This window comes from Anguilla rostrata, chromosome 2 (genome assembly GCF_018555375.3).
Source record: "Anguilla rostrata isolate EN2019 chromosome 2, ASM1855537v3, whole genome shotgun sequence".
Lineage (NCBI taxonomy): Eukaryota > Metazoa > Chordata > Actinopteri > Anguilliformes > Anguillidae > Anguilla > Anguilla rostrata.
The window spans coordinates 56676720-56691669 of NC_057934.1; the positions used below are offsets into that span (position 1 = coordinate 56676720).

General features: G+C 47.7%; 1 protein-coding gene across 5 annotated transcripts; it reads right to left on the bottom strand.

Moving 5' to 3' along the window:
* Positions 1 to 2390: 2390 nt before the first annotated feature.
* On the bottom strand, positions 2391 to 14735 carry akap8l (A kinase (PRKA) anchor protein 8-like). Of its 5 annotated transcripts, none has more exons than XM_064323311.1 (13): positions 14580 to 14735; positions 13158 to 13199; positions 11390 to 11627; positions 8528 to 9029; positions 7474 to 7585; positions 6729 to 6775; positions 6571 to 6598; positions 6242 to 6383; positions 5552 to 5693; positions 5299 to 5404; positions 4258 to 4388; positions 3723 to 3818; positions 2391 to 3586 (listed from the first exon to the last, which is right to left on the bottom strand). In XM_064323311.1, the coding sequence occupies exons 1-13, from the start codon at positions 14605 to 14607 to the stop codon at positions 2951 to 2953; spliced, it is 2250 nt and encodes a 749-aa protein (XP_064179381.1). In that variant the 5' UTR covers positions 14608 to 14735; the 3' UTR covers positions 2391 to 2950. The 5 variants fall into 5 exon arrangements, with proteins under 5 accessions (XP_064179381.1, XP_064179383.1, XP_064179380.1 ...); XM_064323313.1 differs by having other exon boundaries at positions 6269 to 6383; positions 7474 to 7588; XM_064323310.1 differs by having other exon boundaries at positions 7474 to 7588.
* Between the last annotated feature and the right edge of the window lie 215 nt (positions 14736 to 14950).

The window sequence follows — 14950 nt, forward strand, 5'->3', positions numbered from 1 at the left end:
AATTTAATTTAACCAAAAATTGCTATTACAATTACAGAAATTAAAATTAGACAGAAAACCATTCCCTCTTTAAAGAGGGCCACAATTAACCATCAAAGCCTTGAAGCAGTACATTTCTTAATATGGGTCTATCAAAGCACGTATGCTACGTAAATGTACCACACTTCATGATGTTTTAAATACGGAAAAGCGAACTAGACACCATACATACCGTGTGCTTTTTTTTCTGGAAAATTCCACGCCAAATTAATACGAATTCACACAATCAACTTGTGACAAATGACCTACATATATACATTATGTCCTTAATTCCAGCTAGGTCAAGGCAACATTATATGTATAAAATGCTAAAAAAAAATAATAATAATTTTAAGTATGATCATCTTTGATAAGCTCATTCAAGTGTTCATTGTAGGCTAATGAAGCGTCAACAACGCGTTTACTTCCAGAAGAAATTGAACTCTTATAAAGCTGGTTTTAATAAACAATTTAAAGCTTTTAAATATCAAAGGAAATGGTTGCCTACTGAGTGTATTTTTTTCTGCAAATTGGCATTAGCCTACAGTAGGCTACGGCTGTGCTCATTGCAAATTGTAGGTCTTCACGTCTTGAAGTGGCCTTCTTGCGGCGCCGTGTGGTCGGTTTCTGCAGCTGCTGAGCCGCAGCTCACCATGCTGTCCAGAAATCCGCGCAGATGGGTGGATATCTTGGTAATGGGCATCGTGAATGCCCCGCCCCCGAGCCATTCAGATTATTTTAAACAGGACTGAGAATCTGTACGAAACTCTGCGCGAAACCAGTAGACTAACCAGGAAAACGGACCTCAGGTTCAACTCATATGAACTGCATGGGGGTAGGCTACAGCAGATCAATCGATGAAATACGAAGGGTTAAATTAATAATTTTGTAATCAACGCGTCTAAGATTCACCAACAGAAACACATGTCGATGATGTGATTTTTCATTAAAAAGTAAAATACCCACCAAAACAAGCGACAGCCTTACATTCACTTGATTGCTGCGAAAGCTGTTAACAGTGGGCGTTCCTTTGCCTTTAGCTGAAGTTCGGACCAACTTTCATCTTTACTACAGGCGGTAAACGCAGGGTTTGCGATGTAGAGTTACTGTAATCATTACAAAGACACTGCGTAAGCAAACCAAGATGGCACACTATCCACACAGTAGCTTGTCTGAGTTCCAGGCATAACCATTCACCTCATTCACTACATTTCACAAAGTGTGTGGACACCTGAACATCACAGCCATATGTACTTGTTGAACATCTCATTTCAAAACCATTGGCATTAATACAGAACTGGACCTCGCTTTTGTGCTGTAATAGCCCCCTCTCTTAAGTTCTGGGAAGGGTTTCCACTAGATTTTGGAACATGGCTGCCAGGTTTGCTGTTGGCATTCTAAATCATCCCAAAGGTGTTTGATGGGGTAGAGGTCAGGGCTCTATGCAGACCAGTCAAGTTCTTCCCCACCAAACTCAGCAAACTATTTCTTCATGGACCTTGCTTTGTGCACAGGGGCAGTGTCATTCTGAAGCAGGAATGGGTCTTTCTCAAACTGATGCCGCAAAGTTGGAAGCACACAATTGTCTAGAATGTCACTATGCTGTAGCATTAATATTTCCCTTCACTGGAACAAAGGGACCTAACCCAAACCATGAAAAACAGCTCCAAACCATTATTCCACCTCCACCAAACTTTACAGTTGACACTATGTATTCTGTAAAAACCCAGATTCATCTGTCAGACTGCCAGATAGTGAAGTGTGCTTTATTCCACTCCAGCCAATGCTCGACATTGCGCATGGTGATCTTAGGCTTGTGTATGGTTGTTTGGCCATGGAAACCCATTTCATGAAGCTCTTGAACAGTTTTTGTGCTGATGTTTCCAGAGGTAGTTTGGAACTCTGTCGTGAGTGCTGCAATTGAGGACAAAATATTTTACGTGCAACACACTTCTGCACTCGGCAGTTCCGTTCTGAGAGCTAGTGTGGCCTACCAGCCACGCAGCAGAGCTATTGTTGCTCCTAAACATTTCCACTTTAAAATAACAGCACTTAAAGTTGACTGGAGCAGCTCTAGCAGGGCAGACTTGTTGGCTAGATGGTATCCTATGAGTGTCATGTTGAAAGTCACTGAACTGTTCAGTACAACCCATTCTACTCCCAATGTTTCTCAATAGACAATGCATGGCTGAATGCTTGGGCAAGGTCTTTGCTAACAGACACTGAGTGTCAGTGTGTATGAACTATGTTTTGTTTCGGTTTGTAAAACATTTAATTCCATCCACGAAAAAACTTCACATTTCCAATACTGGATACATTTTCTTCTCCATCCACAGGCACCAATCCAAAATCATTCCAACCATACACAGATGTGTTAACAAACATTTATTTTTATCCGTCAAAAAAAGAGAAAATAAAATGTAAAAACAATTAACCCCGTCCCATTCTTCCAACAAAAAGATGATGTTTCGGCTCAGGTCAAACAGTGAGGACACTCTGAACTCCCGCCTAACACACTGCAGTTTCCCTTTTTGAAACGTGTTTCCCGAATCAGGTGGTCGTCAAGACGTTACGATAAAAATTTGAAACCAGGCTCCCTCCCCGCCCCCTCCCCCCGCCCCTTTTTATTCTTGGATCTAAGGAGAGAAACAAACCCTGCCATCAAACTTGACAAAAGGCACAACAAAATAAATGTATACACACAGGAAAATAAAACAATAGCGCAAGTGTGGGCGTGTGTTTGGAAAGGGGAGGTGAGACTCCTGATTATTGGTCCGGGAGGATGTCACAGTTGGATTGGAGTGTGAGCAGCTGCAGTGTACTGTCCACACGGGGGCGCTGCTGGCCAGAAGGCATTCCCTCCCCAGCCAATCAGAATCACAGACACGACGGGAATGGTCGTGCCCGCAGGATGTGGGGGGGGGCTCAGGTGTTACTCTACCAAAACCACTCCGTCATCGTCCTCCACCACGGCCACGTCGTCGTCCTGTTCCTCCTCATCGTCCACCTCGCCCTGCACTCCCTCCTCTTCCTCCTCCTCTACCTCAACCCCCTCCTCTTCCTCCTCCTCTACCCCTTCATCATCCTCCCCTAAATCCCCCTCAACGCCCTCTTCCCCATCTCCAAAATCTCCTTCCACGCCCTGTTCTTCCCCGTCCCCAAAATCTCCCTCTATCCCCTCTTCGCCTTCCTCATCCTCCCCCAGCACACCCTCCACCCCCTCCTCCTCATCCTCATTTAGCACCGCTTCCTCTTCAACCTTGGCCTCTGCCTCCTCCTTAGTCTCTGCCTCTTCCTCCTTAAGCCCCTCCCCCTCATCCTTAAGCCCCGCCTCTCCCTCATTGCCTTCCTCCTCCCCTTCCAGGCAGTCCTCCCCCAGCACCCCCTCCAGCTCCTCTTCCTCCATCTTCACTTCAGCTCCATCATTCTGCCCCTCCCCCACGGGCGCATGGTTACTATCCCCCTCTCCATCCTCCACTGTTGCTTGGCTCTTCTCTAACTCCGCCCCTGACACGTCCATCAGCGAATCCTCAGGATCTTTATCACTGCCGTTGAAGGGGTTCTCACCCTGAGTAGGGGGGGAAAAAAACAGGTTTCTTACAAAACAGGTTTTTCACATAGTGCTTTGTAATCAACATTTAGGAAAAGTAGGAAAATCCCCCCCCCCAATTTAAGACCATTTCGCTAAAAAGTCTAGGCGGTACCTTAAGGTAGCTCTCCAGCTTCTTGGCGATGACTTTGTGATTGAGGATGCTGCGTGCCACCGAGAGGCTGGCGTGTTTCGACTGTTCCATCATGCCCTGGGCGAAAAACAGAAGGGTCAGAGGTCAATCATGGACAGGCGTACATGACAGGTCAGCAAGAGTCGCAAATGAAACACCGCCTGACTGATCGCAGGGCACAGGGCCTACTGACGCTCAGGCTGGTCACTGTTCAAGCACCAGAGCCAGCAGCAGCTCAACATGCGTTTCCTATCTGGTTGATTCATGGTCAGTTTCAAGATGATAGTCCACCTCGCAGTTAAGCCATGATATCTTTCAGGGCAAATGGTCAATTTTGAGGCCATTTTAAGGGAGAACAATTGCCGTGAGATTGAAAGATTGCGGTCAGTTTCACAGAAAACCCTAGCGGTCTGGTTGAAGTGCGGTCAGCTTCAGGGTGAAAGTGGCTGAAGTTGTAATCAGGGGATTTGGTGCTCACCTTGCGGTTGAATTTGTGGTCAGGGGATTTGAGGCTCACCTTGCGGTTGAAGTTGTGGTCAGGGGATTTGAGGTGTCTCTGGATGAGGTGGTGCTGCATGGGGATGAAGAGATCACAGGCTGCACAATGGGCTGCCTCCACCTTCTTCATGAAGTGCTCCATTCCAATATCTACAGAGAGAGAGATGGAGAGAGAGAGACAGAGAGAGTAAAGGGGGGAGAGGGAGAGTGAGAGAGAGAAAGGTGGGGAGGGAGGGAGATAGTGAGAAAGAGAGACAGAGAGAGTAAGGCTCAGGACCAGCTGTGTGAGGGGATTGTTTACTTTGCTCAACTTCTGGTATATTGCAGGGCTTTGTAGTGATGTGAGTGGGGGGTCACGATGTTTTCAGTGTTTTAGGAATTTTATTGCCCTTTTTTGTATTTTTGATAAGTAATGGGTATTGGCCTAATTCTGCACTGCATGCATTGTTTGTTGTGTTTCTATGTAACTACGATATGTTTGCAGAATTCTGCATTCAGCGTTTCAATTGGATATTTGTCCCATTTTGCCAAATTCTTGACTGATGAGTGGACCCCACACCTCACTGCCATAAAGAGCAATTGGTTCGAATATAAGCTCCAAAGATTTTAAGCCAAATTCTAATAGGAATCTCTACAGAAATTTGTCGTCTTATGACGCGCAGAAGGTCTTGCGTGCTTTCTCCCTTAGTCATTTCACTGCAATGTTAAAGTTTCCTACAGAACTGATTTTTAATCTTAAATAATTGTAATTGGAGGAACGTTCACTACAACTTCTTCCTAACATGAATCTGTGTTTTGTTCGCTGAGATCTGGATCTTTTTTGGAATGTCACAATTTTAGTTTTATTAAGGTGCATTGCCAGGGCCCACGTCTGGCAGTACTGTTCTCGCAGATCTAGCATTCTCACACTCACACTCACACTCACACTCACACTCACACTCACACTCACACTCACACTCACACTCACTCACACACACACTCACACACACACTCACACACACACTCACACACACACTCACACACACACACACACACACACACACACACACAGGAATCTCACCTCGGGTGAGGTCCTGCTCCTTATACACCTGGCAGATCGCTGCGCTGATATTCTCAATTTGCTTCGTCCTCTCCTCTGTCTTCTTCCATTTATTGTTCAGGTACTCCTGGCAAACACACACACACACAGTCAGCGTTTGACTGTACTCCTGCGGCAGCAGCATTACTGCACTAGGAAACAAGCTCTGAAGACGGGACACTTCCCGCGGCTAAAAATCCAACCAATAGCAGAGAGGGGCAGAGCCGGGACTCACCTGCAGGAAGTCAATTGTGGGTTTCGTCAGCTGATTGGACAGAAAGCGGAAGTGGTCTTTGTGGAATCGGCTCTCCATGTGGGCGGCCATTTCGTCGCTGTAGAAGGAGCGGAACTTGCAGACGGAACACGCGAACATCACCCTATGGGGGGGGGGGGGAGCGACACCAATGTTCGTCACGCAGGATAAGAGCATCACTACGCAACCAACAGAGCGAATGTAATGGGGTTTAGCTGCCCGTCAACCGTCCTGCTCCACATTTACACCCACTACTGGCGCCCCAACCAATGGGACTCCAGAACTGCTCAGCCAATCAGAATCAGTATTGCATCTTATCTACCAATAAAAATGTATGTGTTGTTTTTTTAACCTGACTTCCACCCAGAATCATGTCTAGGGAGGAAGAAGGGGATAAGACCATTTGACAGCCAAGGCCTTCTGATATTTCTGTACCATACATTATCTAATACTATGTTATAGTTTTGGATATTCATACAGTGGGAATCTACTAGTCTACTATTGATTGATTAAACTCCAGCTGCAGTGCCCTAGCAAAAAATTTGCTTGCGAAGGAGCGAGCTATTAAATTTTCATTTTCACCCACCCCTTTCCATTTCATTTTTTTTTGGCGAGATTTCCTCTAACAAATAGGATGAGAGTGAACGCAAAGGTTCCATGTTATATTCTGACCTCTGAGAGCCAAGCCTGACCCCTGACCTTTCCTGGAAGCCCCTCCTCTTCCTCAGCTTGGGGAACCTGTCCTGCGGTGGGGAGGGAGGCTTCGTCTGCAGCTTCTTCTTCATCTGGTTTATCTCCTCCTGCATGGTCAGAGCTGCAGATGGAGGGAGTGAGAGAGGGAGTAGGAGAAAGACACCAATGAAAAAAGAAACCAGATGGAGGGAGGGGGGCGGGCACAAGAGAGGAAGAGAGCAGGGACAGAAAGACATGAAGGGTAGGGAGGAGGAGCAGGTAAACGAGAGGAGAGGGGAATGACAGCACAGAGTGGGAAGCAGGCTTACCATCATCATCTGCTTTAACCTTTGCTGGCTGCAAGAGAGAAAAGCACAATGAGTCACCACTCAACCACTCAGAGTCTCTCTAACACACCACACATGCGCACACACACACACGCCGCACACGCACAGCCACTCAAACATTTACACACAGACACACTCACCGTCGAACTCTTCCCCTCTGAAGTTTCCCCACTGGGCTGGGTAGAATCTGCAAGACAATCACATTTAAACCATTACAGCCATTACCCCGCCATTACAGAGCTCACAGCATTACCACCATTTCAGAACTCACAGCATTACCACCATTACAGAGCTCACAGCATTACCACCATTACAGAGCTCACAGCATTACCACCATTACAGAGCTCACAGCATTACCACCATTTCAGAACTCACAGCATTACCACCATTACAGAGCTCACAGCATTACCACCATTACAGAGCTCACAGCATTACCACCATTACAGAGCTCACAGCATTACCACCATTACAGAGCTCACAGCATTACCACCATTACAGAGCTCACAGCATTACCACCATTACAGAGCTCACAGCATTACCACCGTTACAGAGCTCACAGCATTACCACCGTTACAGAGCTCACAGCATTACCACCGTTACAGAGCTCACAGCATTACCACCATTACAGAGCTCACAGCATTACCACCATTACAGAGCTCACAGCATTACCACCATTTCAGAACTCACAGCATTACCACCATTACAGAGCTCACAGCATTACCACCATTACAGAGCTCACAGCATTACCACCATTACAGAGCTCACAGCATTACCACCATTACAGAGCTCACAGCATTACCACCATTACAGAGCTCACAGCATTACCACCGTTACAGGCATGCAGGTATAAAGTGTACATTAGTGTTTAGGGTACATGGTGTGTACCATTTGTGGATTCTGTGTTCTCAGTCTCTGTTTTTCCCATCTTGGACTCGGGTTCGTCTCCAGGGGTAACTGTCTGTTTTCTCTTCTTCTGCACCTCCCTCTGTGGGTTTATCTGCTGGGGGGGAAACTGAATATCAACACACACACACGCACACACACACACACACGCGCACACACACACACACGCGCACACGCACACACACACACACACGCACACGCACACACACACACACACACACACGCGCACACACACACACACACGCACTACATGAACTTGAGTGCCTGTGCGCACGCATGCACAAATACCAACACACACTGCAAGAACACAGAAACACAAATATTCAAACAACACCACCTGAAACCAGGCATACACGTGCATGCACGCACGCACACACCTGAGAGGACTTCAGGGCTCTGAGGTACTGATCATCTTGTCCATGAACTCGATCTTTAACCCCGTCTGAGAACCTTGCGCTACACGCCATCGCTAACGCACTACACTGTCCCTTTCACCTAGAAGTACTGAAGAGAGTTTACCGCCAACAGTTCTTTAAAAGCGTTTGTTTTTATAGCTTGTGGACATGAACCAAAACCAGTAATGCTGCTAACTTGATCTTTCCTTCTGGTCTGGACCCAACAAGTGACACACCGTCTCAAAAAAGGACTGAATGATTACCAAAAAACAAAAGCAAATAAAAAAGAATAAAAACCGCACAAATAAAACCATTCCCAAATCCCGCCTTCTCCACCCGTGGCGGGAAGCGGGGAACGGCAGAACGCTCACGCAAAACAAAAATGGCGAAAACAACAGACTTGTTTGCTTGCGTAATTGGGAAAAGAGGGGGCGGAATACGACATGACGTTGCCAGGGGGATGGCGGAATATAAGAGAATGTAGTGGGGGGCGTTGTCTTTATCGGTCAGGGGCGTGTACAGGGTGGTACATCCCTGGATTGGGAACCCGTGGGGCTAAACAGGTGGTTTTTGGGTGGGTGGTGGGGGGGATGGAGGGGTAGAGGGGGGTTTGTTTCAAGCGCCTTGTTGGCGGTACTTACTCGGTTGACGGGTCTCTTGCGCCCCCTCTGGCGGCCTGCCCGGATTCCGGGGCCCGCTCCAAAGGGCCTGCCGCTGGGGAGGTCCTGGGGGCCGGGCGGGGGGGGCTGGTATGCGCCCGTCTCAGGGTACATGCGGTGAGACAGCAGTGATGGGAGCCTGCCCCGCCCCCCGGGGGAGTGGCCTCCCCTGGCACCGCCCAATCCGCCTCCGCCACCCATGGGGGGCTCCTGTCGGCGGGCAAACCCGCGTCCGCCCGGGCCCCCGGGGGCCCCGCCCCTCCTCGGGGACCGTCGCCCGCCCCAGCCAGGGCTTGAGTAGGAATCGCGCGGTTGGCGCGCCTTGGCGGGTCCGAAGGAGGAGCCGTCGTAGGCACCGCCCCCGTAGCCCCCACCACCCCGCAGGTCCGACGGGCCCTCGCCGTAACCATAGCTACCGGATCTGTAGAGATCGCGGGGGTTAACAGAGGAGGGGCGCGAGTCGTAGGACTCGTATTGGTCAAACCTGCAAGAGCAAGGATAGTGAAGGAGTGACCACTCAGCCGAGTCGCTTTGTCCTCTTCATCTCTCTCTCTCTTTTTTTTAATGAGCCAGACTTTTGAAATAAATCAATAAAGGAGAGAAAAAGTCTGGATGCAGTTGCAATGACACATTTCTCTGTGAATGTCGTGCAAACACACATATAAACACACACTTTCTTGTGGAGAGGAGCTGGCTGGCTCTCTTGAACATAACCCTGCCCAGTAGTAGGGGGAGGGGGGGGGCGTGTGGTGCCCAGGCACATGGACAGAGTTGATTGGTTCAGACCAACTGGCGGGACAGGAAGTGGGCAACAGGACCGTGCCACATTTTTGCAAAGAGGAGGGGGGGCAGGGGGCAGAGGGATGGAGTGGACAGCTTCAGGGAGCTGACTGGGGTAAGGGAAATTCTGCAGTGGGGGGCGAGGGGACAAATCAGCACCAAGGCTTCATAGAATTCCAGTGATTTAATAATGACTGTCCAGTGACATCATCACCACCTTTTCCCCCTCCAAACCTACAGCTCTGTGAAGAAAGGTTTGGTCACAATGGAGATGGTGGTCATAATAATGGACACACAACTGGAGAAGCGCACGATTAAGAAAAATAAATTAAAAAACAATGAATAAAAGGCAATGTTGGGAGAGCTCCTTTGGGATAGAGAGCAGGTGTGTGTGCGCTTTGTGCGTGTGTGAATTCACAAAACAGATGTACGTGATGCAATGAGAGGCGGACCCAACAGTGGACTCTTATCGAGTTCTCCAGGCCAGCAGGGGGCAGAGGGTAGCCTCGTGGAATATTTATAACACATAATTCCTTGCCTTGTGCAGCTTTTAAACGCCAGACTGCCCAGTACAGAGCTCACACATCAGCACTGTGTGCAGTTCTTCCCTAACTGCATAGCCATGACAGCAGCAATGTCCACGGTGCACTCGTATCTTTCCCATTCAGTACCGGTAGCGTACACGAGGGGGCACAGCAGCCCTGACAAATATAAATTGAAATGATCCACGGTGACCAGCAGAGACAGATGGCAGGTGAAAAGTGAAAATTCTTCCATACTTGGCGTGAATGACGCAGGAAATGGGACCCTACGACGAAGCCCTTCAGTCGGTTTCCGAACCACTGAGGGGTGCAGATTCGGGGGATAAAGGGTGTATGTGAGACCGGACACACGGAGCGGGGGAGCTTGGGTAATGCATGCAGAGGTGTATTTTGGGGTAGGGGGTGTGTGGCTGGACAGACCTTGAAAAACACTAGTCGACACTGCTGCATTATGGGAAGCCAACGTCCGAACTCCAACACGTGCCTAGCAATGCAACACTCCGTTTGGACCTGTATGGTGGGGTGGGCGGTGGTGGTGTCCTTCCACATCCACTCGCCCCCCCCCCCAAACCCCTGCAGGTACAGCTGCACGCTGAGGCCGTTCTGCCTGTTCTGCGGACGATTTTTCACATTTTGTCCTGCAAGGTTTGTGTTACGTAACCTGCGTTTAAAGATCCCCCGAGACCACTCGACCCTCCTCACTCCTCATTCTTCATCGCCGTTCGCTCACTTCTCCTCAGCCTCCTCCCTCCCCATCCCCCGCCCACGTTACACACCGCCCGCCATTTCCTGACCCCGTCTAACAAGCTTCAGACTCTTCAGCAGCTGGTGGACCTCTTATTTAACTTCACGTCACGTGACCAGACTAGTCCGCAGGACCGTTAACGCCTGACTGAACGCAACAGCACTGACTCTGGAAGACAGGTTTCGCCTTCTCTTCCTGAAATGTGGTAGCACGTTCCAAAAATCTTACCCTTTCGCAGCATTACATAAGTACAATATATGATGTCACATTTTTACAGCCCTTCCCATTTATTCTATGGTGGGGGGAAAAAAAGACACACAGTCGGGGTGGGTTGGGGGGTAAACTATGAGGGAATGGGGTAGACAGGACTACCAGGGATGTAACTTTTTCACGGTTAATCAGGAAATAACCACTTTCAGACCTTAATGTTTTTCTGGTTGGTCATCAGCTTGTCTATCTAGTGCAAATGCCCTCAATGCTTTTGACAAAACCCCCAAAGTCCTCTGCCTCTGGCAGAGGCAACCGGGGCCCGAGGAAAGATTAAGCAAGGATTAAAATGATCATTCCAGAGACACAGAAAGTGTCAGGATGTGTGGAGTGGAAGGTGCACTGCAGCAGTGCGATAAAGCACTCATGTTTTCTATATTTCCTGATTAATCACAAAAAATAAATTAAATAAAATCACATCCCTGATGACAGACAGGACAGAGGAACTGGAGTGGGACACAGGAGGAGGGGCCAGCTAAATGTGGGTGAAGACTATGTGGGTGGGGTTACCTGTCACTACGACCCCCTCCTTTCATGCCGCCCGACCCCTCCAGCTGGGTCAGCATGTCCAGCCGCTGGTTGATCTTGGCGATGACGGCGTCGGCGCTGGTTCCCGTGGAGACCATGCCACCGCCTGACAGGCCCCTTTTCATCTGGCCCGTCCCCCCTCCGCCGCCGTAGCCGCCTCCGTAGCCCCCGCTGCTGGACATGGAGTCCTTGTATCCGTACAGGTCGTACCCTCCTGAGCCTGGGTGGAGAGGTGCAAAAGGGGGCTCGTCTAAATCAGCAAGGAGGCGGAGCCATAGGTGAGTGCATACCAACGACCTGATTTACCAAGACCTTTAGCATGTGCAAACCCTTTTAGCACCTGTAAGACCAATAACATGGCCCTCTGTTCTGCACGGCCTAAGGGTCTCAGTAAATAAGGCCCCAACTGTACTTAAGCCCAAATGTGCTCTGTTAAATGGGAAGTACTGTATGCAAATAGTGTAGGCAGGTCCCGTTGGATAAATCCCTCTATGGGATCAATACGAACAAGTGACATAGCCTACCATGGAACACTGTCAGCACCTGATTGGATAGATGCTCGGCAGGCCTTGGTTTCAGCTCCCCTTTTCAAAATGTAACAATATGGCGAGGCGCTGCTAAAATTTCTCTCTCCACCTAACCTGTCCACTAAAATATTTTTCTGAAAACATCTGAGGTGAGAAACAGGCAATGCAGTTGCAGAATTTTGGTTCATATTTGATCTGCAACACCAAGGTTGAAAGTTTGACCTGAGTTTCAAGAGCCAGAGCAAGCTATGTTGGACACCGTCCTTTGCATAAAACAAAGGCAGAGTACATTCCATGCAAATGGAGAACCTGTGACGGCATCACAGCACTCAACGGACTACTTTCCGTCCATACAAAATGAATAGGACACATCAAGTGCTGGGCTGAAACAAAAACCTGCACCCAAGCTGGCCCTTTTCAAATAAAATTGGACACCCCTGTTTTAGCACACACAAAACCAATAACATGACTGGTTATGGTATTTGTTAATCACCAATCATTAGTTGTGTTGTCAGTTTGTCATGTGCTAGCCCAGGTTTAACTACTAGCACCTAACTGGCCGAACAGGACAGGCTCTCTCTATAACAAAGCTCCTCCCAACAATTCATCCCACTGCAGACTTTTTTTCTCCCCACTTGCTGGTTTTTTTGGAGGGTTCAAAGAGCAGTCTTTTCCTAAACTCCAGTCTTCCTATTTTAAGCAAGCTGCCTCATTGAAAGAGCTGAACCGAACTGAAGTGAATGAATGACAGACTGCATAATATCCTAATTTCAGACAAGAACAATAAAACAGCAGAGAGGGGAACTCCACCAAACACAATGTATGTTGGTAAAAACCAACTGAACAACAGAGATGGTGATTGGTGGATAGACTTCCAGGCATCCTGTGGGTATGCACAAAGTACCATCCAACCAGCACGAGCATTGTGCTTTTCACTGTTAAGAAAAGAACGCCCTCCGTGAACATTTCCTATCACAAAATGCAATGTTTTCCTCAAAATTCGAGAAGTTACATATGGCACCCCACAGTATCACAAAGTGACTTTCCAATACTGAAGCAAAAACAGCATATTTTCCCGATGGACAGCCCACCAAGTCAACCCTTTAACAGGTAATCACTGTCAGGTCAGTAGTGCCATAAACTACATTTCAACATCAACAGTATGTGGCTTTAAGACGCCCGAGTTCAGTAGACAAGCACATGGGTATTCATATAATACTTGCCTCTACTGGAGCTGCTGCCACCTCCACCCCAGTTAGAGTAACCTGTAAATAAAAGATTACACATTTTTAATCACACAAGTGTACAGAAAGTACTCCCAATGCATTTCTAATAGCCAACGAAATACTGTCAAAAATTACTGAATAATAAACTTTATTTTTTCCTCAAGCCCATTATTTAATATGGTGTTCAAACGTAATGTTGGAGGAGGATTTTTTATGATGACGTGACGAATCACCACCCAATAACAAATACAGCTTCTTTGGATAAATTGGGGCGATCATATAGCCGTGGACATTTCCCTGACAAACAGTAGACGTAGTCTGTTAACTAGCAACACTGACCGTTAATTTCTGACCATCTCATCGATGTGTTATTTACTCATCGAGTTATGGCCAAGTTACAAAGAAAGCGAATTGTAAACGAAAAGGAGAAAAATCGATTTATCCGCTCACGTTTGCTCGCCTAGATATTCAGCTCTATGGTTACAACTTAAATATCATGTATGGGTCATGACGCATAGATATACATAACAAGCCAATATCTGCGACGAATTAGCTCTCATTTTTGGTGCTCAGATCTAAACATAATGGGGGGGAAAGTAGGGTATCGTGGTTTTTTCTTTTACTGAACTTACATAACAAAAGCAGTGCGAAAGGGGGTGTGTGGAGGAGGGAAGCATAAGCCGAAGGACATGGCGGCCATTTTATTCAGTCACAACTTGGTGCACAAGGAACAGACTCCATTTTAACAGGAACTAATCGCTTAAAAATGCGTTATTGGCCAGCCTGGCCACCACTTGAATGAACGCTGAAAATAAAAAAAACACAAGGTCTTGCAGAGAACGCATCGTTTCTTTGCAATTTATCTACGTTAGCATGCCAACATGCCTTCCAGCTACACTAGCTTGCCATGTACTACACCCCATTGTTTGAGAATCATTTTGCTAACATGCTAACTGGTTAACTTTTTTGATTTTATTTAAATCGAGATCCCCCTTTCCATCTACATCTACGGTTCCACGCATTTGCCCACACTGTTCCTGGGCTAATACTCTTAGGAGATACACGACCTGCAAATACTGTATACGCTAACCAGCAGGCCTAGCCAGCAGCTACCCGACAACTGAGATTGCTTGCTTTTCGGCAGATATCAAGGCACAGCGAACTGAAGTGTAGAAAGCCAGCTAACTTAACGTTACAACATTGCTTGTTTCTCGGACTACTTCATCAGATTTACCGCACGGATGCAATTATAATTACAATCCCGAGTCACTCGCTGTGCGAGTAAACTACAGTAAATCCAGGCACCCGTTAGCTAGTTATACAACAGAACTGGCTAGACAAGCATGGACATACTTTTCCTGAACTGTAACATCTGCATCATCAACTCTTCACAAAGCAATTGATTTTGTTTAGTGTTACCTGATGAACCATAGCCCCGATTATCCATTTCTCGCAGTATTCTTCAATCCGCGTCAGTTGTTCTACCGTCTGGACACACCGGCGCTGATGGATCAAACGCAAGCGAATGAACTACGGACACCGATACGCAATCCAGCGGTCCCTCCATTGGCCCAAAGCTATGTTTGTGATTGGGTGGTGGGGAGATAACTCATATTACTCAGCGTGATGAAGTCGTATCATCGACTCGTTGACGCCCCTTAAGGAGATGGCAGCGGAAGGTGCGGAGAGGGTGGCGCAGCTTTCAGGAGCTGGAAGGGAAATCTGAGCATTCATTTGCTGACTGTTTTGCAAACTTAGCGACGAAACTCATGGTGCATACGGATAATAAA

Coding starts and splice junctions, on each gene's coding strand:
- akap8l (XM_064323308.1), bottom strand. CDS start 14,607: ATGGATAATCGGGGCTATGGTTCATCAG. Junction 4,389..5,298: donor GGAGCAGGACCTCACCCGAG/GTGAGATTCCTG, acceptor CTCTCTCTGTAG/ATATTGGAATGGAGCACTTC. Junction 3,819..4,257: donor ACCACAACTTCAACCGCAAG/GTGAGCCTCAAA, acceptor TTTTTCGCCCAG/GGCATGATGGAACAGTCGAA.